Source organism: Ambystoma mexicanum, chromosome 6q (genome assembly GCF_040938575.1).
Source record: "Ambystoma mexicanum isolate Mex_15411 chromosome 6q, UKY_AmexF1_1, whole genome shotgun sequence".
Classification (NCBI taxonomy): Eukaryota; Metazoa; Chordata; class Amphibia; order Caudata; family Ambystomatidae; genus Ambystoma; species Ambystoma mexicanum.
Window position 1 is genome coordinate 216711601 of NC_090937.1, and position 25809 is coordinate 216737409.

The following is a 25809-nucleotide window of genomic DNA, read 5'->3' on the forward strand; positions in this document are numbered from 1 at the left end:
ATTTTCTCATAGGAAAAGGGTTGAGCCTGCTGAAATGTGTTATATGGGGCCACCTTGAAAACTATTAGCAGGGCCTCTTTTGGTAACCAGTTCTCCCTGATGGTATGGGTGGTTGGATAGAAGGGTTGTTGTGCATGATCATGTGTTCAGTTTTATCCAGGTTGCGTTTAAGGTTACTGTTGCTAATCCATGCATTGATTTGTGAGAGTAATTTGATAAGGGTTTGGTCTATGTCCTTGTTGGTGGCAATTTTGTGGACGATTTGAGTATTATCTGCAGAGTTGTTGCATGTAAGCCTGTGTTGTTTGATGAGTTTCTTTAGAGGAGCCATGTAGATGTTAAAGAGTACTATTTAGGGGATGAACCTTGTGGAACAGCATATGGGAGTTTGCGTGGGGTTGAGCTGTTAGAGGGTAGACAGCTGTTTTCCTCAAGAAGGATTTCATCCATTATAGTGTGTCTTTACTTAGCCCTGTTTATTCTATTCTTAAGATGAGGGTTGCAAGGTTGACTGTTCAAAAAGCCACTGAAAGGTCTAATAGCATCAGTGCAGAGTTGGTGTTGTAGTCTGAGTTTATTTTTAGGTTGTTCCAGATGGAGAGTAGTGCTGATTCAGTACCTCAAATATATCTGAAAGAGATGTTTACCTGGTCCAGTAAATAGTTGATTTCCATGTGTTAGGATTTGTCTATATATATATGTTTCTAGGAGTTTGGCCCAGTAAGGGATGGTGTAGTTGTCTATGCTTCATGTGGGATCTTTGAGAAGGGGTTTTGTGTAGGGGGATATGGTTCCTGTTTTCAGCAAGTGTTTCATGAGCTTGTGGAAGCATTTTACAGGGAGTCCTTTACTTAGGATGTTTTTGACAAGGTCTGGTGGGAAGGGGCCATCTACGAAGCCAGCTTTGATGCTTTTCTTTACCATATCATTGCTTATGTCCTTGGGCATAGCGCAAATGACTTGCTGAATGTTTACTTTGTTTTTATAAAGTGGCTTGCAACATTGTCAGAGAGTTTCTGCAGGGGAGTGGGGACATTATTGCATGATGTTGAGTTTCTTGTTAATGATGTTTATTTCCTTTGAAGCTTGGAGGTGGGAGGAAAAGTTATTTTCAGCCAATTTATTTTGGTTGGGGGTGAAGGGTTTCTTCGGTGCTACCGAATCTATGGCTACTGCAATCAATTTTTTGAGTATTTCTATCATTTCATCATATGATAGTGTGTCCAGGAGACAGTTGTGTGGTTTTGTGGACTCTAATATGGGGTTGGTTCCACTGTATTGAAGAATTCCCAGTTTCTTTTCACAATGGGAGCTCGGTTTTTGTGGGGGGAGAGATGCACTCACACTGGAGAATGAATCACAAAAGAATCATAAGGTGGTTGTTCAGAATGTGTTCTGGGGACCAGTTGTAGTTAGACTTTTTTTCAGAAAATTGTATCCAATGTGTGTCTGAAAGAGAGGGCTTTCCCTTCACCATTTGGTTTAGGTGTATGATGGCTAGGTGGGAGGCTAATGATTTGGTACAGTTGCTATTCACCTCTTTGAACCAGATGTTAAATTCTCCTAGTAGAATCAGCTGCTTGTGTCCTACTTCAATGTTGGATATGCTGTCTGCAAATTTCTCTAAGTTGGGTTTATATGGGGTGCGTGTAAATGAGCAGAAGGGTAGATTGGTTGCTTGTTTAGCAATGGTACTGCTGTGATCCTTAAGCGTACTTAGTACGCTATGGCTAGGCCTCCCCCTCTTTTTCGTTCTTGGGTGGCATGTCCATTCCCCCTCCACTGAGGAGTTCAAATATCTCTGTGCTATATTTCCACATTGTCCGAACCCTGATCCGAGTGAATTGTCTTGTTTTCTGTGTTTTGTTTATCTATTGTTGGTTGTGTCAGCAGGGCGATTGCCACTTGTTTCCTCTTGACATTTGATTGGTTGATTTTGGTTTGAGGGTTGAGCAAGGACCATTGTTGTTTTTCGGTTCTTCATTGAGGGGTTTGTGTAGGTTGTATGTAGGACCATGTCCCTTTCGCAGGTGCATGTGAATTTGTGATTTAGTATTCTGTTGTGTTGCCAGTCCTTGGTGATAAAAGGTGTGTTCAGGTGAGTCACTTCTCTTCTTGTCCTTTGGGCATTTCTTACTCCCTTGGTGGAGGTTGCTTCTTCTCTCCCGGTGTAGGTGTGACCCCTTTGGTTAGTGAGTTGTGAGGCTTTGTAGGTGGACAGGTATCACAAGAAATAAAGTGATTTTGGTCAAGATGTCGCAAAAGGGCTCTATTCTTTGGGGAGGTTCTGCATGAGGTTTCCCAGAGTATTGGCGTTCCATGAATGGAGCAAACAGCTTTTCCCACATTCCATATTCTCTAAAAATGTTTTAACTATGGGGAAAATATGCAGGCTGTTTTTTTATACTGTGTTTGCTGTGTAGCATGAAATGAAATGTAGTAAGCATTTATTTTTATGTTCTGTAGGAAACATAGAACAAAAAACAGTAAGATGCATGTTTTGCCGTAGTACAAACATTTTAAGATAATACAATTGGGAAAACACCTGATTGCTCCATTCTAATTTATCTAAGCAATAAATGTGTGCAAAGTGCATTTCCACAATGTTTAGGACAGGTGCAAATGTTAAATAATCTGGTCCCTAGATTTCTGTGATGTTGTTAATAATTTGCCTAAAATAATCGTTTGCAGCCCTCCTACCCAGCACCCTGAAAGGGACCGAGAGGGGGCTGGCAACAAAAGACTGACTCTGTGGGTTTGGCCTTTTCTGCCTGGAATCTGCAAGGTTTGTCTTTTGTTACCAACATTCCGACATAGATCCAATTAGTTATTGTTTCTTACACAATACAGGTAGTTGGACGTTTCTGCAACAGGTTTATTTTCACACTCATTACAATTGTCCCCGTAATTGATATTGACATTTTATGGGAACAGGTGCGGATGCACTTAAGTCACTTGGTTGATTTCCTCCCAAGCAACACCTCACTCTTTTGCCATTGGTTGACTCAAAATTCGAAAAGGCTGATGGACCATACAATTATGTAAGTATACATAAATATCTTTTCTCGTTCATCAATATTTGGAGATGTGGGTCTTGCCATTTTATTTCATACAGTGGATGCTCCTCCAAATCCCGCATTACATCTGCTTTACCCTTCCTCACAGTCTGTGAGTTTGGGCTATTAGATGGAGCTCACCTAGAAAAGCCAGAACAAAGGCATTGGACTACAGGTAGAAAGGAAGTGCCGCTTGTGGGTGTTGTTGGTTATTTGCTCACCCATTGACTGCCATGGCCATGCTATCCCTCAGACCTTTCCCGCCCACTACTTGCACCTCCCTCCCCCCTCCTAAAACATATCCTCCTGCGAGATCTTTGAGCTTGATACATTAGCCTGCCAGTGTTGTTTCTAAGCATTCTGCTGAGAGTTAATGGCTTAATTACAGGTGTAAATGTGCTACTGTTGTAATGAAAGTGACTTCACCTAGTGTGCCTTCAGCCACTCGATTTATATCTCTTCCGTGCACGTCCTTTTAAAATAAGAAACGGCAAAGCCAACAGTTTTGGCTATGTATAGGTAGTATGTAGACATTTGCCAAAGACTACCATCATGTGCCCACATAATCACTACATTTTTCTGCTGCTGCGACCTTATGGCCCAGTAGTACCATTATATCAGTGCCTAGTAAATGCTTATCCCATAACTAGAGGAAAGCCCAAACCGTTAGCTTTGCCAATGCTTTTTTAAATCCTTTTGCCCCACTGTTCTTCTCCATTTTTTTTTGTTTTGCTGATTATTGTCTGGTTTCCATTTCATTTCTGTCCCGCAAAAACAATTTGGTAAAAGAAGCGCTATTTTGCTTTTCTGAGTGACAAATTCCGCAATTTATAATCCTAAAAATCCTTGAAAAGAAAACAGCAATGTAAATGATTAAATCACTGGTATTTTCCAGTGTTTTCGCTGGGACAATGCATAGCGTTCGAGTCCGGGGCTATTAGAATATTTCTCTTGGAAGACAATCACATTTGTATTTCTTTGCAGCAACAGCTATGGAGTTCAGACCAGTTGAAGGTGAAAACAAATCGGCAATGTTTCAAAATCCACTGTTCTTGTTAAAAAGAAATATACGGCCACAGGTGACGCAGTGTGTGAGTACCTTGATGCGGACTTCATGCTCTTTTGGCGGAGCTACTTCAATATCCTCAATTGAAAACGGTTGGTTACACTCCCAAAGGACAGCTGCCTTGCATTTGATGACCTAAGACAAAAAAAGAGTTTCAACTTAATCATGCCACTTTGGGGATTAGAACATCTTTGCAATCCACTCTCTTATATTATCTACTTTTAAATAACAAGCATTGACAAAGTCAATAGTTTTGGCGTCTAACGCTGTTCTTCGCATTTTGCATTCACAGGCACCAGGCTGCAAGGAGGAGAGTGCAAAGTTTCAAAGGAGGATGCGAAGAGGGGTGCGATTGTGCAAGAGAATGAGAAGGAAGGAGAATAGAGTAAGGGAGGAAACGATTGAGAGAGGTTGCCATCGATGATGAGCAAGAGGAAATATGAGCGAGAAAGATTGAGAGTGAGAAGGTAAGAAATAAAGCAAGAATGTGAGAGGAGGGGTAAGTAAGGGTAGAGAGTGGGGTTGGGTAGGGCTGTAGAAAGAGTTGGGTGGGGGAGAGCGAATGGGGAAGGGTGGTTGGAGGTAGAAGAAGTGAGGATGGTTGGGTTGGGTAGAGAGAGTGGGGGTAGGGTTTCAGGGTAGAAGTAAAGAGACTGGGGTAGAGTGGATGCTTGGAGGTGGAGAGTGTGGGAGTTGGATGGAGTACAGAGAGTGGTGGTACAGTGGGTGAATAGGTTTAGAGTGTGAGGGTGAGGGTAGGGTAGCTGGGAGTAGAGAGTGTGTGGGTAGGGTGGGCAGCTGTGAGTAGAGAAAATGGACTAGGGTGGGGTAGAGAGAGGAGGTAGACTTGCTACGGGTACAGAGTGTGGGGTTAGGTTTGGTTGGTTGGATCAGGTATAGAGAGTGAGATATTCTGTAGAGAGAAGGGGGTATGGTGGGTGGGTGGGGGTAGAGAGAGTGGGCATAGGCTAGGCAGGTGCAGTTATAGAGAGTGGGCTAGGGTGGGTGTGTATCAGTAGAGAGAGTGGAAGTAGGGTGTAGAGAGATTGGAGGTAGAGTATGTGGGTGGGGGTAGAGAGAGTGGAGGTAAGGTGGGTGAGTGTTGATAGAGTTGTGGTAGGGTGAATGGTGGTCTGGTAGAGAAAGTGGGGATATGGTGTGTGGACGGGGTAGAGTAAGTGGGGAAGGGAGGGTGGGTGGGTTAGAGTGGGTTGGGTTTTGGTAGCTAGCATAGAGGTAGGGTCGGTGGGGTAGACAGAGTGGTGGTAGGTTGGGAGGATGGGGTAGAGAGAGTGGGGTTAGGCTCAGTGGGTGGGAATAGAGAGTGGGGGCAACGTGTGTGGGTGGAGGTGGAGATTGTTGGTGTAGGGTCAGTGGGTGGGGTAGAGAGAGTGTTCATAAGGTGGGTGGGCTTAGAGTGTTTGGGGGTAGGGTGGATGAGGTAAAGAGAGTGGCGGTATGGCGGGTGGTGTAAGGAACTCATGGTGGCAACAGTAAAGACAGACACAACTGATCACAGTTCAAGAGTGTTTATTAAACTGTAAATGTAGGGTGGAAAATGCCTAAAATAAACTGTAATCCAAGATGGGAGCAAGCATCGACCATCAAATGAAAAATACGGCTATCCTCGTGGCATCTTGTCAAAGTAAAAAGGCCTATACTAAAAGAACCTATTGCCAAATCCTTACAACTAATTACGGAAAGAGTGTGGGATAGGGGTTTCAATAAAGAAAGAAGCGTTCACAAATAATAAGTCAAGATGTGATTGCCAGGGGTCTCCCTTCCCCACGTTTACAGCACGGGACAAAGTGGGTCTCCTGTGCACAGCACACACCCAAGCTTTCCCAGCACGAGCCGACAGTCTGTTCCAGCTATCAGGTTTTCCAATGTTTAAGTCTCTTTTCAATAAAAAGACTCGTGCCTTCGAGGGCCTTATATTGTCAACAACAAAAACAAACATCTTGTTCCATGAATGGCTTTGGGTGACGGTTGCAACCCTGAGTCCCCCTCTTCCGGGTGCAGACCCCTCACAGTCATACTTGACAACTCAATTAAACAGTTCTTTTCTCAATTAACTTTGGGTGGTGATTTTCCACCCCTGGATCTCCCTCCTTCGGACCTCTTTTCTATTTCCAGCTTCCCCACTTCAGGTTGACTCCTGTCAACACAATGTTCATGGGACTTCAGATCTCGTTCACTTTTGCCAACCTTTACAATGCATTTCTCATACCATGCATGATTTGTTTCCCTTAGTTTCTCGATCATCCGTCGGTCAAAGACTTTCGACTATACAGAGGATATCACATGACCCCTGTATGACCACTTTGACCGCTCTTTTCACCTTTCTCCCAAGGCCTTCTGGTTATTGTAGTTCAATAGCAGGGTAATCATCTAGCGTTTCTCAAGAGAACACCCACGTGGTGTTTGTTTCTGTTCTGCTGGCTTTCCCCTTTTCCAATAAGCAATCAGTTCGTTGTTTATTCAAAGTTCAATTAGCTGCTTGCTACTTTCCTTCAACGTAGTTTGGTTTCTTTATCGGCTCTCCCCTCGACTCACCGGCTGTGTTGAACTGCTTTGCTTCCTTGTTTTTAGAGTCAAGGCTGGCACCATTGGGCCATGCATTTCTCTGCGGCTTGGCTGTCAGCGGAGGAGGTACCCAGGTACCGTTGGCATCTGCTGCAACACACGTTGACTCTTGTCTTCGGCCTTATGATTCCTTCTCTTGAGGCTTCACGGTTGTCTGTCGATAAGGGCAAGGTCACTGCTCCCCTTGGTATCCTCTCGACTCGTGCCATCTTTCTCCTCCTCTTGAACTGTCATGTTGAGTTAGCTCTCACGTTGTGCGGTCTGCTTTGCTCGTCCTGCGATCTCGTGCTCCACCTTTTATCCCTTTGGGGAAGGGAAAGGGCTGTCAGGTGTGTGTGATTCAGATCAATTGCCTGACCTTGCCTGACCTTGTATTGGGACATGTCAGGTAAACAGCTCTTGTGTTAGTCCATTGTCTTTCGTGTTGTGCAAAGTGTTCCTGTGGTAAAATGGGCGTGGGGAGTGTTTTGGAATATCCTACGTGGTAGGATGTGGAAAAGGTGTTTAAAGATGGGGGATACTGCATCTCACCCATCGGTGTCCCACTCCCACTCGCCAAGGAACCCCATCCAGGTGATCCTCCCGCACTGGTCCACCCTCAGGAACTGAATCCAAAAGCGATGGTCATGTCCTGGCCACCTGGATGACAGAACCTTGGGGACTAGACTGAGAGACACCTTCAGGTTTCTCACAGTGGAGGTAAAGAGAGTGAAGGTAAGGTGGGTGGTTGTGGGTAGAGAGAGTGCAAAAGTGGTCGGTGGGGGTACATAGAGTGGAGATAAGGTGGGTGAGTCTTGGTAGAGCAGTAGTAGGGTGGGTGGGTAAAGGTAAAGAAAGTGGGGGTATGGTGTGTGGACAAGGTAGAGACAGTGGGTGTAGGATGGGTACATGGGGTAGAGCGGATTGGGTTTTTGGTAGATAGTGTAGGGTTAGGGTGTGTGGGGTTAGAGAGAGTGGGGGTAGGGTAGGTAGGGTAGACAGAGTGGGAGTAGGCTGGGTGGGTGGGGGTAGAGAGGGTTGGGGTAGGGTCAGTGGATGGGGTAGAGAGCGTGGGGGTACGGTGGATGGGCTTAGAGAATGTGGGGGAAGGGTGGATGGGGTAGAGAGAGTGGGGATAGGGTGGGTGGGTGAAGAGAGAGTGGGAGTAGGGTGGGTGGGGTGGAGAGCATGGAGGTAGGGTCAGGTGGGTTGGGGTAGAGAGAGTGGGGCTAGGGTGAGTGGGTGGGTGGGGGTAGAGATAGTGGGGCTAGTGTGGGTGGGTGGGGTAGAGAGAGTGGGGCTAGGGTGGTTGGGTTGGGATAGAGAGAGTTGGGCTAGGGTGGGTGGGGTAGAGAGAGTGGGGGTAAGGTGGGTGGGTGGGGATACAGAGAGTGGGGGTAGAGTCTGTGGGTGGGGGTAGAGAGAGTGGGATTGGGCAGGTGAAGGTAGAGAGGGTATGGGTAGGATGAGTGGGGTAGAGAGAGTTGGGGTAGGGTTATTGGTGGTAGACATGGTGGTGTTAAGGTTGGTTGGGATTGAGAGAGTGGGGATTGGGTGGGCGAGGGTAGAGAGGGTGGGGATTTGGTAGGTGGGGGTAGAAAGGGAGGGAGTAGGTTAATAGGGTCGGGATAGGGTTGGTAGGGGTGGGATTAGAGAGGGTGGTGTTGGGGTGGGTGGGTGATGGTAGTTGGTTGGGGCAAAAAACATAAAGAACAAAGCAGCCTCGGGAGGACTTGTTAAAAGCTACCCAAAATAACACAAACAAAACCCAACCAGCGCACAAAATGGGGGTTGGGTGGCGGTAGAGAGAGTGGGGGTAAGGGGCAGAGAGTGGGCGTGGGGTGGATGGAAGACAGTGGCGGATGCAGGATTTCAAAAACAGTCATTTGGGAAAGAGGGTGGGCTGGAGGGAGGTCAGGAGGCAGGGCTTGGGTGCTCAGAAGGAACTTCCTTTGCCTCCTCCCCCAAAGAGACATTTCCATACAAAGTGGTGCTTTGTGTCAGCACTATTTCAAAATGAAGATTAATATGAAGTATATATTTCAAAACAAGCATCAATTAAAAAAGCTCAAGTAACAAATATTCTGTTAGCTGCCTGTGCTTTCTGGCTAGAAAGCTGGTTAAAAAGGAAACTTTTACACAAGATCTTGAGAGATAATGCATTTATTAGGAAAATCAATTTTCGATATCAGCTTCGAAGATCTAAGGCAGCACCGTGAAATTGACCACTCATATTGCTTGTCCCTTCATATCCATGTCCAACGAGATTGTTAAGGTCACAATCCAGGCCTTTAAGGTTTGTCACAGTACCGCTGGCAATTCCTTTTCCTGCAATTCCTTTTCATGTTCTTTAAGCCACTTGTTTGCATTGTTATGAGCAAATAAATGCGACCAACTAGTCACACATGCAGAATGAGCAGGCTGGGGGACAAACAATCCAATATTCTCAACCCCAGTAATCTGGCTACTGGGTTTTGCACCCAGTGAATTGTGATGAATGCATTGATTTTCAGACCAAGATACCATTGCCAAAATCTGGAGAGGAAGGCATTCACACTAGAACCCTATGAGGAAAGGACAACAGAGGGAGTTAACATCTAAGCTCTTTCAGATGGAAGAAATACCTTTGGGTCACCAATGAAAACTGGGGTCTAGTGAAGACTTGCTTTCTATCTAAGGCCAAGTTGGGTAACATCGAAGAGATGTCTGGGAAATGCCCAAATTGTTCAGTCCAATATGCAGGACTCCATTGATTTAATCTGTTGTTGGCTATCAGAACTTCCCTGGTTTGATTTTAAGATAGTTGTTAGATATCTAGGATTCTATTGAACTGACAGTCCATCAGCCTGCAGGGGATGAAAGATTGGTCACTGGCAAGACTAACGAAGATTTGAGCATCATCTGCTCAGTTAAAACAAGTGAAACCACAAACTTTTATCCGTTTGCTCAAAGTTAGGACACAGATTTTGAAAAGGTGCTAAGAGAGCACATGCCGTGGGGGACTCCACAAATAAGCTCCTTCAGAGAGGAGATAAAAGGTGGCCATGACACTGACTGCTTTATTCTGGTCAGAATGGAGTTTATCCACATTACTATACTCCCTCCAACACGAAGAGGTAAATGAGTCAGTGATTCGCTTAATCAATGGTAGCAGACAGGTGCAGCAAAATAAGGGCTTCTGCTCATCCACTAGCCATTTCCTCATGCATATGATTGAACATGTAAGTTGTCACAAGGTCAGTACTGCAGCCGGGATGAAAGACTAGCTGGGCTTTATCCTGCTAATTACTACATTCAATGAAAAATTCTTCTTGACGTAGAACTACTCGCTCCATTGATTTCACCAAAACAGTTACAGAAAAATGGTAAAAAAATGTGCATGATTATAGCGGTCTAAGTTTTATATATCAGAGGTTTTAGAACAGAAAGTTTCCAGATCGTCAGGAATAGTCTCCTTCCAGTAGAGGAATTAAATAAGTGAACAATATAATTCTGGAGCAAAGTGGCAAATATTTATAAGAATTTGGAGGGCAAGGTATCCAAAGGTGAGCCAAATGTCTTTGCTTGAAGACTCCACGAGAGTGTCAACTTCATGTTAGAAGATTGTTTGAAACAAGACCAATAAGGTTCAGCACCTAGAATGAGGCTGTTCAGTGCACTTGGTCTTACTTCATAAAATACATCTAAAATTGGGAAATGTGCCCTTGCCATGGCAATCCTGTCTGAGAAATAATGGACACCATCTTTTACAAGTGCCTGAGAGACTGGTACACTTGTGGACAGTACCTCATGTGCTGAAAGGTCCACAAACATCTTTTACTACGTTAGTAAATGTTACAGTTCTATCTCTAAAACATATTATTTTCCTGTCCAAAGTTCCCAGTATGGATACTTTCCTCCTGTACCTACCTTCTATTCCTGGTCTCCTGATTCCACAATCATATGGTTCCAGAACTTTCCTGTCCAAAGTTCCCAGTATGGATACTTTCCTCCTGTACCTACCTTCTATTCCTGGTCTCCTGACTCCACAATCCTACCTGCTCCGGTTCTCCAGGCACCTTCATCCTGCCTCAAATACCCTTCAGGAGGCTTCCCTGGAGGGCACTCACTTACTGGTTCAGGTCAGGAAGGTGGTGGAGTGACTTCCAGTGGGGCCCAGACATCATTCAACAAATCCAGGAGTATGAAAACTCCCCAGGCATGTCCAATCGCTGACAAGAACAGAATTAAGATACAGCTCTGTGTGTCTCTCTGGAGAGGATTCCCAGCACCCTAACAGTCCAGATATATTATCTCTGAGAATTGCTGTTTATCAGAAGAAAGGACTTCAAGCCTGTTTATAGCCATCAGACGCGTCGAACTTTGATTGAGCTGCAACACTACTTCATGTCCTTGCCTTCCTTCTGAGCCTTGGTCTACAGATAAGCCTGTTAAAGTTGCCCAGAAGACTTGCTCAATACTACCCAGCCTTCTACAAAGACTACAGTAGAAAACTTGCGGGATATGTGACTCTCAACAGACACCCTCTGTACCTCAGCACCTGGACATTGTCTTGGACCCTAAGGACTGGCTACATTCCCCTTTCTCTACCTTATCCAAATAAGTGTTACTTTGTTCTTTTTCCCTTTTTAAACCATTTGCCAATTTATTCCCTTGAGAAGTACAATTCTAAGGATTTTCAGACTGTGAATCATTATATATATCGTACCGCAATTTGTTGTGATTTAACTTGCAATCATGTTGTCTTAGTGTGTTTAACCATTGTTTGTGTGTTGAGTAAAAACTGTATTTATATCAAACATTGCTAGGACATTACTTTCATGTTGGCACTTACTGTACTATTGTTATGTGGGAGTTTCTGCTGCTGACTCACATCTCTGGAGACTATTGCCTGCCCTCGGCTGATACTACCCAATAGAGGCAAAGCATGCGTAGCATCTACTTTTTTCTGTTAAATATTCATGACTGAAACACCTCTAAACCGAGTTGTATTACAAGTTTGGGCAAGGTACACAGGAGCACTTGAGCCCCACTTGTACTTTTGGCAAGAATAGTATTTCGTCACACTTAGGAGTACACTGGTAGGAGAGAAACACGCTGGTAAGATTGGAGTTACAAGGAGGAAGAGCATGCAGACATATGCTCTGCAGTTGGAAACTTCCAAACCTAAAGCTAAACACACCGGATGAGATAGTGGAATCCATAATGTGCAAAAAGTTAAAGTTTGCCTCTCCTGTAGAAGTTAGATTTGCGGTGTGCAGTTTACTCGCTCCTGGTTCCCCAGCAGTAGCTTCTACCTACTGGGTGATGCCGAACACCTAGGAGCTGGTTTTAGCTACTGCCCATTTAATCTTAATTTCAAACCCTGTAGAATAGTGACAGTATCAGTGGAAGTACTATTCCTGTGACTGCCTCTGGCAGTAGCTTGTAGTGGAAGTAGTAGTACTAGAAGAACTACCCCTGCTGCTACTGGCTGTGCTACTACTAGTGGCAGTAGTACTAGTAGTACTACTTTTAGTAATACTATTGTGAGTAAAAGTACTATTACTGGTAGAAGCAATAATATTACTTCTACTGGTAGTAATGCTGGTACTGGTGACAGTCGTTCTGTTAGTACTACTAAAAGTGGAACTGCTACTTACATGCCTAATTTAATTAGTGTGGCTGGAGTAGTAAGTAGATGTATTGGTGTGAAGTAAAATAGAATTCCTCCTTTTTATTTTGTTTTGCCTCTGAAAAATGATCTGCAGACTCCACAGGTCTCCTTCTCTCGAGTCACTTCCTCTTTACTGGCTTGAAAGCAGCTCACAAAATGTCGGAAAACCGTGGCTGGAAAGAAATCACACAAACATGTTAAAAATCAATTCCCAGAAAATGCTGCTGTCAGCAACACTGCGTAGTGGAGGCTAAAGTGCAACATTAACCACGGGAATTACCTTTCCCCCTAAAGCATTGTCATCACTATTGTTGCGTAGTAGTTTTATTTGCCTTCGTTTTATGTCAAAGATCCTTTACAAATAGAAAACAAATGGCTGATTTCAGGCCTGCTACGTGTGCAACAAAAACAACAGCTTCACGCTTGGAGTTTGGCCCATGCCTCAATAATTAATGTGTTGCTTGACAAATGCATGGCCGCTTTTAGAGCTAAATATACTGTATAAGTGTTTTAGGGTGTAATGTTGTGTGTGTGCCTAAAGTAGGAAACTTGATACAATGTAATGTAGTGTTTCCATGCCACCCACAGCTCCCTAAATCTTCACATCAACTAACACAGAATAACTAGGTTGTTGACTCGTGATTTAATCACACCTGTGAGTTAAGGGTTCTCTCAGTGGGGCGGTGATTACTTAGGCAAGAATGACAGCATCGGCAGTCCATACCCGGGGATACCGACTCACAGACTATTTTAATAGGCCCGAGCATTGTGAGTGGAGGGAACGAGAAGACAACAGCTTGCTCGGGACACAGATGTTGTTGCTCCTGTCACAAAATGGGCCTCATTACAGGTTGGGCGGTCCAGAAATAACTGTGGCGGTAAACCCGCCACCACTATTGATTCCGGACCGCCCGATCCCGAGTCCTGCAGGCGGGAGGTGATGTTCCCGCCAGGTCTGACCTGGCGGGTTTAACACCGCCCGCCTGCAGGCGGACGTGTAAACACCAGCACCATCACGTGATGGGGCCAGTGTTTCCACTTCCCCATTCCCATTGAGTCATGTGGGACTCAATGGGAATGGGGATTAACTGAATTCCGCCTCCGGAATTCCCGGGACACCAGGGTCGTAATGTCCTGGTATTTCCGGGAGTCACAGAGGCCGAATGGTAATACGAGTCCAGCGGCAACCAGGCGGTTTTACCGCCTCAGTTACCGGCAGACTCGTAATGAGGCCCAATGACTAATTTCACTGATGGAAATAGTTGCACTTGTGTTTCTTCATAGTACAACGTACAACATTATGGTTGTTTGATTAATTATCTTCTGCTCTCGCGTCTGGGCGTCACAAGCCAAGCATCTGCTTCCGCCGTGCTCCTCTCCATATCTGCCGCTCTGCTGACCCTAGCGTGATCTTGTGAGATCACGCCTGGTGTGCGAGCACTCACAAGACCGCACACCCCAATGCAGTCTTAAAGAGTTAGGTAAAGCATGAAATCCATGCAACCTGCTTGCCTACACGCACCTGCCCAGATGCTAATGAGACTTAGCTGATTTCTCTGTTGTCCTGCAAACCTGCTTTTGCAGGATGGAGCTGGTTTTTAGAGTTTCTTCTGTTTTAGACCTAATTTGATTGCTGGTCTTTGGGATCAGGCAAGATTCATTTTATAAATGTGTTTTGTAAAGTTTTCAACAGATCACAGTTTGCTGGGAACCCAGGTATGACTTTTTACAAGGAGCTACACATGTTTCTGTTCTATCTTCTACTTCTGTCTGCTTACAAGGGATATTCATTCTAAAGTGCAGAACGTCTTTCATTATGCAACAGCTGATGAGTGTGCAGTGAGCCAGCAGCTATGGTTCCTGTTGCAGAATAAAGCTCCCCATGGAAGACTTACAACCTCATTTCATCTATGAGACCAGAGGCATTCACATTTCTTAATGCTAAACACCCACTTGAATACAAATATTGCTGCTGTGCTCCCCCCCACCCCAAGATGCTGTACAGTACACTCTTTTTGAATAGCCTTATCACCCCCAGTACCCTCCTCCGGACAGTTAGGTCATACGTTGTTCTCTCCAGGCATTCAACCCAAGCACAACCTCCTGAAGGTCATCAAAAAGACTCCAGCCTCCACTACGAAATAATAACCTGTTTCATTGTCTGGCTCTTGTGATTTCTAAGTGAAGTTTGCACACAACTTAGCTTCTGTCATTGAACCCGTTTGTAGACACAACAAGAAAGGAGAACGCTTTGCATAGTGTAAAAAGCAGCAAGGGGTCTTTCTTCAGGCAAAGCAGCCCATTCTACATGCACATGCGTTCCATTCCTTCTCTGCGCAGGAGGACACTAGCCTTACTGTCGAAGCCAGCGACAAAAGGCGTTGGGACAGTCCTATCCCATGCCATATGCACCCGAGAGTAAACATTGGCGTCATAGTGAGAAGTGAACTACGCTGTAATAGACAAAGAGGCCGTTACTTGTGTCTGGACAGTACAGCCCTTCTGTCAGTATCTCTAGGCAGCATCATTTAAGCTTAGAACTGACCATAGGCCCTTACTGCAAGTGATGTGCTCCACCTGCACATCAATGATTGTTGTGCCTGTGGGTTGCCAAAATCAAGATCTTGTGATGCCACCCTCACAATCACCATACCTCAGGGTCCATGGCAAACTGTAGCGATGGACCTTGTAGAGATCTCCAACACCCTTGATCCAGAGAGCAGGTTGGCCACAGTTCTCTTAGATCACTTTTTGAAATGTCACAAAGTCAAGTTTGTGGAGTCCATCACCACCACCACCACAGTTATTGATTTTCAGAGAGAACCCTTTTTAGAAGGAGGGGTTTCCAGAGAGTGGCCATGATATCAAATACCGATGTGAAGCTCCCCTCTGAAATTATGGAGGACTTTCTCAAAGTCAGCATTAACACCCACTGCACTACCGCATTATAGCACCCCCAAGGAAACGGCATGCTATATGATATAATAGAGTTCTCAATGCCTCCATACGGGCCTCTATTCAAGGGGAGCTGGACCCAATGGAAGCAGTAGGGTGCATGTTATTCACATTTAGAAACAAAGCTCTCTCCAGCACGCGGGCCCTCCCTTTCAAGTCATGTATTTATTAATGCTTTTGTTATTTATATCGTGCTTGATGCCGGACTCCCCCCGCTTCTAAGCACCAAACGGGGGTTCAAATCCCTGTTGCACAGCATCACCTTGTATCCCCAAGGCGAGCATATTGCCTTGAGCTATCGTCCCGGTACATGTACCATTGCAAGTAATTAGGGAGAGAAAAACGTTCCTGCCATCTAAACACTGCTGGCCTCTCAGGGAGTGTCAATCGTACACAGGCCTCCAGATAAGTTTCATACAAGGCATTTTACGCATTTAAATCTTGTAAACATGGCACCTTTTATCTTTCCATACATATCTTTTACCAGTTGAGAGCAGAGGGCAGGTGACGTGAAAGAAACCAGAATAGATGCTTTGATTCTTATCTGCATGGATGGAATTGCAATGCATGGAGCAGCGTCTGAAAACCGCTATTGTTTCTCTGCTGTTTCTGAAAGGCTCACATAGTGAGATAAGGAAGGGCGTGTTTCTGTTCAAATTCTGTTGCGCTTTGCTATGCTGAAGGAGGGAACCATTTTGCATGCAAATGTAATTTCATAGCATGTTAAGATCTTATCAGTAATAAGATGGAAAACACATACAATTGGGAAGTATCGTTTGTAACAACAAAAATTAGATTTTTTTTCAGTGAATGCATGATTGCACTGCACAAATGTATTTTAGGAGTTCCTGTGCTGTGTGCCTTAATCATCAAGATGCTTCTATGTGGTGTATTCACACACATTAATATGAAGAACGATTTCCACAAATGTAATACATTGTTTGAAGCCGGGCATATCTGCTACACAACTCTGTTTTGTTTCTTATTTCTTCTATTCCTTTTCAAATTTAGTCATGTTCTGGTTGCCCGTCACATACTTAATATAGTCTTGCAGAGGCAAATCATGTTTACTCTTACAGTTTAATGTACACTCTAATTATAATTACAGTGTGTAAAATACATGCACCTCAAATCTTATCTAGGGAACGGATTAGTATGCTCTGCCTAATTTAAACATCTATTGAAGCTTAACTTGGAGCCAATGGGCCTCATTACGAGGTTGGTTGTAGTCATGGCGCTATTTGCGCCATGACTACCACCAATAACGGTACCGTGTCCGGTTTGGTGAGATGGGGACTTACAGGTCCAGTCTGACCTTGGCGGGACCGGTAAGTCCCCATTCACCAAACCATTCCCCATTCCCATTTGAGCGCCCATAGGGCTCAATGGGAATTGGAAGGCGCTAATAACGGTACCAAAAATTGCGGTACCGTTATTGGTTCTGATTTCCCTTAACGGGTCCCGTCCATAACGCCTGGTCAGACCAGGCGTTAAAGGAGGAACCCGCTAAGGGAACTCGTAGTAGGGTGGTAAGGGATTACCTGCACTGGTCTCCTTACCGGTGCCCGGTATCCCTTACCGCCCTACTCGTAATGAGGCCCAATGTGTTAAACAGTAATAAAATGTTGCCTATTCTTTGCGCGCAGAGGAGCTCAGTCTGTTAGTGCTCATTTGTTCCATTTGTGATGGGGTGCTTGTGCTTGTGCATCATGTGCTTTATCTGTTACTTGTGAGGGGAATTTGCTTTTCTGTCACAATGTGGACCACTGCAATATCATAATGCTGTCCAGTTTTAAATGTGTGCACGTGTCATCTGGATGTCACATATGTTTTACTTTCTTGCAAAGGAGAAAATGAATTTGTACTCTCTTGAAATCACTTCAAAGAAGGTAGCAGGCCTCCTCTCCAGAAAGAACATGGCATGATAACCTGTTCTGAGTTGACAGTTTGCAGCAAACCCTTTTTGCTCACTGTACCTTTCACAGATGGGAAATATCCATTTGCATATCAGTCTTTGTCCCGCCCACATGGTACTCTTGTTCAGAGAGGAATCGCCATGGCATTTCGGTGCTGGACTGCCCATGTGGGCGGGACAAAGACTGATATGCAAATGGATATTTCCCATCTGTGAAAGGTACAGTGAGCAAAAAGCGTGTGCTGCAAACTCTCATCTCAGAACAGGCTATCATGCCTGCTACCTTTTTTGAAATCTCTTGAAATCACATTTACTCTCAAAGTTTAAAAATAGGCAGTACAATACTCCTACCTCAAAATCTTATCTGGAGCGCTGATTGTACATATCTGTTGCCGTAGACATTCAACAGATACTTACCAGGTTAGCGGCCATATAGGACCGTATGAATAAGCCCATCGTCTGACGAATGCCAGTAGAGAACCCAACTTTAAGGTTGCTGACTGGGGCAGGATCAAGTGACCTGGCCATGTGCAGAAGGGATTCTCCAAATTTAGTGACCATTGTCAAATTGACAAAGCCTAACATGGGGTGATTAGAGCCTCAGGTGTTTGAGTTAGAGACGTGGAAAGAGTTGCCCCTGTAACCAATTCTTTGCTGACAGGCCCTATGCAGCATGCACTTATTTGTGTGGCTTAGCTCAACCTCCCGTTTCACCACATTTGGCCTTAGCTCAGAATTGACCATTCTCCTCACTTACAGGCCGGCCTTAGGGGAAATGATTTTTATGCCAGTGAACCCCCACAAGAGCCTCCTCCATCATTACTCGTGGACCAAGCCACAGTCGGACCCACATGTTCCAGATCCTGATTTAGGCCCTTTCTGCCCTTTGAACCTTTACCTCTTCAGCTTTGTAATGGGGAGTGATTATGTGACGGCTCTTATGTTAGAGAGCATGGGCGACATGGGCGGTGCCAGCAACTGGCTAGGACCTCCCAGTATGAGGCAGAACGGATCACTGCTGTGACACCCAGCCCATAACTCCAAAGGCAAAAGCCTGTAAGCAGTGTATTTGTTTAAGCTTAAACTATCATTAATGCAACGGCAGCAGTCAACGTAAAGTGGCAGATGACAAATGACTGCCCATGCCATATCAATAGACCCCCCCTATAATGAAGCTAAATTCTCAACTGCTCCAATGATTTGCATCTTTGTGAAACGAAATAGCCTCTGAAAGCAATTCTGCTTCCTGAGCTCAGAGGCAGGGCCGCCTTAGGGGCAGCAGCGCCCTGGGCAAATTGGCGCCTCCCCCTCCTCCACCCCTGGTCAACAGGGGGCACGGTGGAGGGGGCGGGGCCAGGAAGTGCCACTTATTTTTTAACCTCCTCGATCCGGCGATGATCAGCACCCTATTGTTATTAAATACGCTCTGCCGCGGCGGGCACATTTAATAACAGTGAGGCGCCTGCCACGCCAAATGACACTATGCCAGCTCAGGGGGGCCCTTGAAAGACTCCCCCCAGCTGGTGTGGTGGGGGGCTAATGGCGCCTTTTGTTATTAAAAGTGCCCGCTGTGGAGGGGCGCATTTAATAACAATAGGGTGCTGACAACAGCACCCTATAGTAATTAAATTCAACCCCCGCCGCGGGTGGATTTAATAGCAAAAGCCTGCCTGCCGTGCCTTGTCCCACTACGCTAGCTCGGGGGAACCGTTGAAAGACTCCCCCGAGCTGGTGTGGCAGGGGTTAATTGCGGCCTGGGGGGAGTGACGCCCCGGGTGGTCGCCCGGCCAGCCCCCTCCAAGGCCGCCTCTGCTCAGACAAATGGGGAAAGTGGACAGTGCAAAGGGTTTAATAGCGCCACTCACTACCAACTTACAAAACTGCCATCCAGCCCCCCAAAAATGATGAGGCTGTCTCCGCCCCGAGCGACCACCCCCTTGTTTGAAAGGTGAAAGATGTAATTATTCAAATTAAACTTTTGTTAGATCTTTGACATTTTACTTACAACAGCGCAACAGCAGCGTACAATGTAACCTGATCATTATGCACAACTGCACATATGGAGTAGCCCGCGAGGAAGGTGGTGCATCCTGAGCAGGGCCACGCCTAACAACGTACAGTAGCGGCTGGTGAGCATTTCCAGTGGAGGGGAATTCATATTTCCAATGTAATGTAGAGTGACATGAGGGGCTCCCACTCCTTGGATTTCTGTATTAATGGTTTGAAATTGTGCTTTTTAAAGCACACTTTTGGAGGAAAAAATTGTTAAAAAGCCATACAATTTACAATCGGTTCAGTAGGGTAACACATGAAAAAATAAAATGGATGCCAGGTAACCAATAGCATGATGCCTATGCCCACAATATATGCAAGCATTGCCACTTCAAAACTCAAACACACAAACATGTGCATGCTCATTGAAACTCTTGCACACAGACAGGCTTCGTGAAAATCGAAGCACACAGACATTCAAACACTTTAAAAAAAATAAACGCATGCATTAAAAAAACGGCCACAGGAAGCCTGGTGGGAGACCTAATAGCACATGAACAGGACTGGAGTGGCCAGGATCTCAATTTGATTGCCTAGCAACCGGTCAGTTGCAGAAAGCTGAGTGTGCATGTTTATATTATTGAAGCCAAATTCAGAAATGGGGGTGCACTGAGACAAAAAGACGCAGCCCAAAGGGGCGTCACACCATCACCACCGCCAGACTCTGCTAGGCCCCTGTCCCCTCATCGTTATATGGACATGGGCAGCATTAAGGAATAGGAACTGCAGGGGCAGGCCAGGAGAGCACTGAACACAGCCTTTTACACGCGCAGAGACAAAAAGAGAAGGATTGTTATGCAACACCTCCCTGTCTCTGCTTATTGGAGGAAAATGTAACACAGCTCTTCAAATTCATGTTAGTGTTGGCAAGAACGGAAACCCATTTATAGCCCAAGTGGACCCGAATCCCAGCCCAAATAAAGCCCAAAACCATGACAGTTAATCAATATCAATGTTATGGGTATAATTGTATCCCTGGAGAGGACACAGATTTTACAACTGCTAACATTTAAACATGATATTTAATGTACCATGCAGAGGCGTTGCTAGGGGGGGCTGAGGGGGCTATAGCCCCTGCTCTTTTGGTTGTAGCCCCGGATAGAATCTCAGGAGCTACAGCCAAAAGACTAGCTAGCTCCCAGTCCCAACAGTTCCGACATCAGCGTAGCCCCGGGTCTTTTCCAGACCTAGCGACTCCCCTGGTACCATGCATGCATGCATATTTACTCTGAAGCTCAAGTGACTATGCTACATATTTATTTTAGACAGAATTATCCTCCATGTTATTCTTAAAGCAGGTGCATGGGCATGGCCTATGCATAGCTCTCAATGTTCCCCACATCAGGTGTGGATCAATACATATTCTATTTGCAACCTGAGAAAACTGCAAATAAAGCACAACAAGTCCCAGATGTAAACTAAAAAAACAGAAATGGATGAAAGAGCCCATGCAACATGGAACAATTTGAGAACTTTTCAATAGTGCAATACTCTCCAAAAGTAAGCATTAAATATGTGTTTGCGTGTTTACAACATCAAATTTCCACTTTGTGAAAGGGAGCACATACCAGCTTTACCACTAAACATATAAATAAATAATTCAATCTCCCTCCAAACCTCAGATGAGGAAAACATCCTCACTCACTGCTAAACTGGCTCTGCCACGAGGTAATGGATCAATGCTCCCATGCAGCAAGCCTGCCCAAAACCAGCAAGAGAACCACCCTGGAAGTTGTAGAGGAGGAGCCAAGTGCCTCTACTGGAAGTCCCGCCCCCATTTTGCCTATATGTTGGAAACCAGAAATTGCGACATGGTGAAAAGCCAATAATGGTACATAAACCACGAAAAGTCCTTGAAACAAGGTATCCATTAAGAAAACACTATATGACATACCCACAAAGAAATGACAGTCTTCTGAAGGAAATTCTGAAAGAAGTGTGAACATGAGTGAAAGAGAAGACTGGTGATGTCGCATGAAGCAGAAATGACGCACCCAGGAGAGATGCTAATGAAGAAGGTGAATAGACCTTATAGAATCTGATGGCGAAGTAAAGAATTGAGCAACATTTCATGAGCAAAATGAAGATTGACATGTGCAGAGCACTGAAGAAAATGCAAAGCTGTTTTATAATTGTACAGATGCTGAAACGCAAGTAGACTAAGTAATCACGAGGCTGGCTATACGTAGTGAATATACTGCAGGCGGTGCCGCCAATATATATGTAAATGTGTATAGGATCTGGATGTTCCATGATGCATTTTAGCAAACTTGGACCCCGTGAATGGCAGGGCTGAAAGTGTGGCGCAGTAGAATAAAACAGCTGACGGTGAAGGAAGATTTGAGAAGGCTTGTGTCACACCTCGACACCTTTCAACACAGCGACCCTTTGCTACATACTTACATCAGGGCAGACAGTCAAAAATTACGTCTGGCAAAACTATTGCTCTCCGCCGTGGTGTTCGGCATTCTGCAGCGCCGTTTCTGACAAAGTGGCAAATGCCATGGAGGCTGGCTACTGCAGCATCATCCAGAACGGCTTCAGCCTACGTTTCCCATGAAGCCTGAGTGTTTCCGTAGTCCATAACATTTATGTGAGCCTCTTGTCACTTGGCTCCACCTCCTTATTGATTTAAGCTGCTGCAGCTCGGAGGACGCTGCTTCTGTTTGAATGTTACAGCCAGCGTTTGTAAGTTCCGTCTTCATCGCCTTCTCCCTGAAGCTCCTGTATAACAGATTCCAGTCCATTTAACGGAATTCTGTTCTCCCTCCTCAATTCAGTTTCTCTGTGTACCGAACCTTCATTTGATAAAGGACTGCCTGCCTGCTGATTTTGCTGTGTTCTTGCTCACCCGTGTACTGACTTGATTGCCTGCTTAACGGACTGCCTTGGTGCTTTCATTGTGTTCTAAGCACTTTTCGTGTGCTTTCCCAGTGCGCCCTACTCCCATTTGGTGAGTGAAAACAAAAGTGTTCTAACGCTTTCTTCTTGATTCTGAACTGAATGGTACTACTCACAATCTATTAGCACACCTCTTCTTGTGTGTTTTGTATTGGACCCTACATCCTCCTTTCCCATCTGGAATCCATTTCGCCTGGCTCCGCTACGCAAGGACGCTTTGCTGTTTATTGACTCTACCTGGCACTGCCCTATACTAGTGCACATAAGAACGCTTTGCAGTTGTGCACCTACCCGTATCTAGGGCGTCCCTCGTGCCGCCCGGGACTAGCTACCTGACTAACATTCCCGTTTGTTATTTTGTACTGTTATTGTGTCCAAATCCTGGAGTACAAGCTAACTCTAATCTCCTAAGAGCTGATTCCAGTACGGGGTTGTTTAAATCAGGGGATTGGGTTGTTCAGGTACTTTCCTTTCTTTTTGTTACCTACTGGCAGTTGTAATAGCTTCAAGTGATTAACCGTGTGTTGTTTCTTGCAGCTGGGTCCGTGGCGGTGCGTTCTCTTCGCTCTTTTGGGTGATCGGTCCCTCTATCTGGTACTACTTACAGCATTGGGTCATATCATCAAAAAGGTCATTTCCCTCATAGAGAGGCGGCTCGGGAGGAGGCTCCAACCCAAGCTGTTCAATCAATCATCCAGTCCCGCTGTTCAGGTCTCCTGTCTTGACTACTCCCGTCCAGTGTGTAACAGCTTGTCTGGCCCAGAGCCAAGGGTTGAAGCAGCCAAGAAACTGGTCATCTATTCGAGGAGATACAATGAACGCAAGAAGCAAGACGGGCTCCTGTTGAGATGTAATGGAAAAACACTAGAACCAAGTTATATTACTTTAATAGTATTAAATACAACAAAGGAGCTCGAAACGTGGTCTCCTGTCACATGGTCAGATGAAAATAGACTTTGGGCAAGCTACCACAACAACAGAAGATAAGGCAATGCTCACACTGCCTTTTATTCTCAGGCACAGTGATCCTTTACATGGCCAAGTTCAAGGACTCGCTGAATGACAGACAGTAGGAGTGATAATGGATGTTGAGCTAATTGGGTGGGGAGGCATGACCAAGCCAACCCTCCAGCACCTGGGGTACCAGCTTGCATGCTGCTACCAAGTGGAATATTCCAGAAGGATGCACGCATGCCAACCAATTGTAGAGGGCCACGTAGCAAAGAGTCCTATAGTTTGAAAGCCAATGAAATGAAAGCCAATGAAACGTGTATTAGTATGACACGGAAGATGACTTGCACTAGGGGTGGGCTTAGCTGTCCACCTTACCTTAGAGACCCAATCACGATTCCATACCCCATAGAAAGTATACCTAGATGTTCCCCTTAAGCCTATCACATCCCCTAGTAGGTTTTCTTATTTTGCCACATAGTATGAGGTCCATGATGACAGGTGTTTGCTATAAAGCTGTGTCTTTGTATGTGAATCATTCAGAGATTTATGACTGTATGGCGTCCGTTGAGGCCCGTTGTACTCCCTGTTTTAGACAATTGCAATTAAAACAGTTGTGTTTGCCAACTTCCTGAGTCGGTCTGATTATTGGTGCGAGAGTAAAATCTGCATCCCCATCCATCGCGGATACATCGTCTTAAAGGACCTACGGTTCAAAGTGTTGATGCTGCAGGTCAGCCTCTGTTTAGTTGGCCATCTGCCTCCTCCATCCCTTTCTCCTAAACCGCCACCCAAACCTAAACCTCCACTGTACGGCTTTACCCTTTCCCGAACACTGCGGCAGAAGTAGGTAGGGGTAACATCACCTTGTATGCACATAAGGTGAAAAGCAGACCAAAATAGCCTACATAAAGCTGCACATCCCATACACACCAGTTTTCTCCTACAAAACACGATTTGCTTTAGTTCAGATGTATTCCAATGGCCCAATCAGGCAATCCTTGATTAGTTAGTATGTAAATGTGCACTTTGCTTTGCCAATATGGGGCTCGGAAGAGGAGGAGGGTCCAAAGTTATGACTGAAGTGACATAAGTATTCACCCAATGAGAAAGTGCCCTACGCTGTCATGTAAGGGTCAGGCAAAATCATGATTGCTGCATCCTTACAGAAATCCTTAAACCCGTACATAGGAATATTTTGAGCAAGGTGTTGGGTTTGGAAAAGCCAACTTTCAGTCAAAACTAAAAACAGGAGGCATCTGGGTATGACTTCCTCTTCCATCCGAGAACTGGAAAGTAGAGGAGTCTGTCCCAGCAACACAAGAAGTGATTAAACAATGTCATCTTTGGGATCATGTTTGTCGTCAGGTGAAGTCATGTCATATAATAAGGACCCAGACTAGGAAGCAAGATGAAGGAGTAATGAGTGCGACAAAGAATCAGACAGATAAGAAGGGGCATGAATCAAGAGGGAGTCGAGTTAAGAGACAGTCACATCAAGAAGAAGAGAGAGAAAGGGCGATACTTGGAGACTCAGAGGCATCAAGGGAGGCACACACACAGGGAGACGCAAAGGGTAAGGGTGTACATGGAGAGGGAGATAAATAGAGTCAAGAAAGGAGATTGTGGTGAACACCATAGTCAGACAAAATGACTCTGACAAATAGACTGGGGCAAATATACTGTGAAAGATACTAAATGTTATCTAAATAGAAGGTTCTATCTCCCTACATCGACATGAGTTTTTCAAAAGCATTTTATCCAATGAATTTATATTGAAAAAACTAATTGAATTCTTTGTTTTTATTATTTGGACAGGTCCCCCCAAACCTCTGTCTCTATATTATAAACCCTATCCGACCCCCTCCCGACCCATTGTGATCCCTTACCCCACCCATATATTTCAATGAGTTTTAAAAAAAAATAATTTAGTCGAAGAATATTATTTGGGAAAAAACTGTTGGGATGAATCAACGCGGTACCAAATAGATGGTGATTCAAGTAAAGAGGAGTACAAATAGAGTTTGTGTGTGATATGATATGATATGACATTTATAACACGCCTGTACACAAGGGTTTCTAGGTGCGACAAGACAAGGAGGGGAAACAAAGGGAGGACAAAACAGCAAACTTACTGGGCCTTGTGTCATTCCGATCGTGCAAGTGCATGTGTGTGTGTGTAAGAGCGTTAGAGGAGACAAATAAAGAATGTAGAGAAATGTCAGTCTGCAGGATTGAGAATAGATAGAGAGGAAGACAGACAAGTAAATGTGTGATGTACTGTCAGAGGAGACTTGAGTGATAAGGCGTAGAGGTAGAAAGACAATGAGAGAAAGGGAGAGTAGCCACGAAAGAGAGTGAAAGACAAAGTGGAGAGTTTGAATGAGGATCCTGGTGGAAAGAGAGAGAGCACAGAATAAGAGGCACAGAAGGAGAGTGAGGGGAAGAAAGTAATGAGAAAAAACACTGAAAGAGGACGAGAGAGAGAGGAAGAGAAAGGACCAGACAGAATGGGCCAATATCAAAAGGAGAATCACATAGCAACAAAAGAGTTATGGGGAGTGTACCCCCATTTCCAGGCTTCATTTATCTCTACCAAATGGATACTATGGTTTCCTGCTTCATTTGGGATGGGGAAACACCATATAGAGGCAGTAGGCGACCCAGTGGCCTGTGCCTCCCGGATTGCAGT

The 25809-nt window shown here is 45.0% G+C and overlaps 1 protein-coding gene across 1 annotated transcript in view; it reads right to left on the bottom strand.

Annotated features, from left to right (window-relative positions):
• Positions 1 to 25809, bottom strand: part of LOC138515897 (alcohol dehydrogenase 1-like) — a 180979-nt gene that overhangs the window by 149760 nt on the left and 5410 nt on the right. Inside the window, exon 2 of the mRNA XM_069630660.1 lies at positions 4156 to 4257. Coding sequence (XP_069486761.1) covers positions 4156 to 4257 — 102 coding nt within the window. The remainder of the gene's footprint in view (positions 1 to 4155; positions 4258 to 25809) is intronic.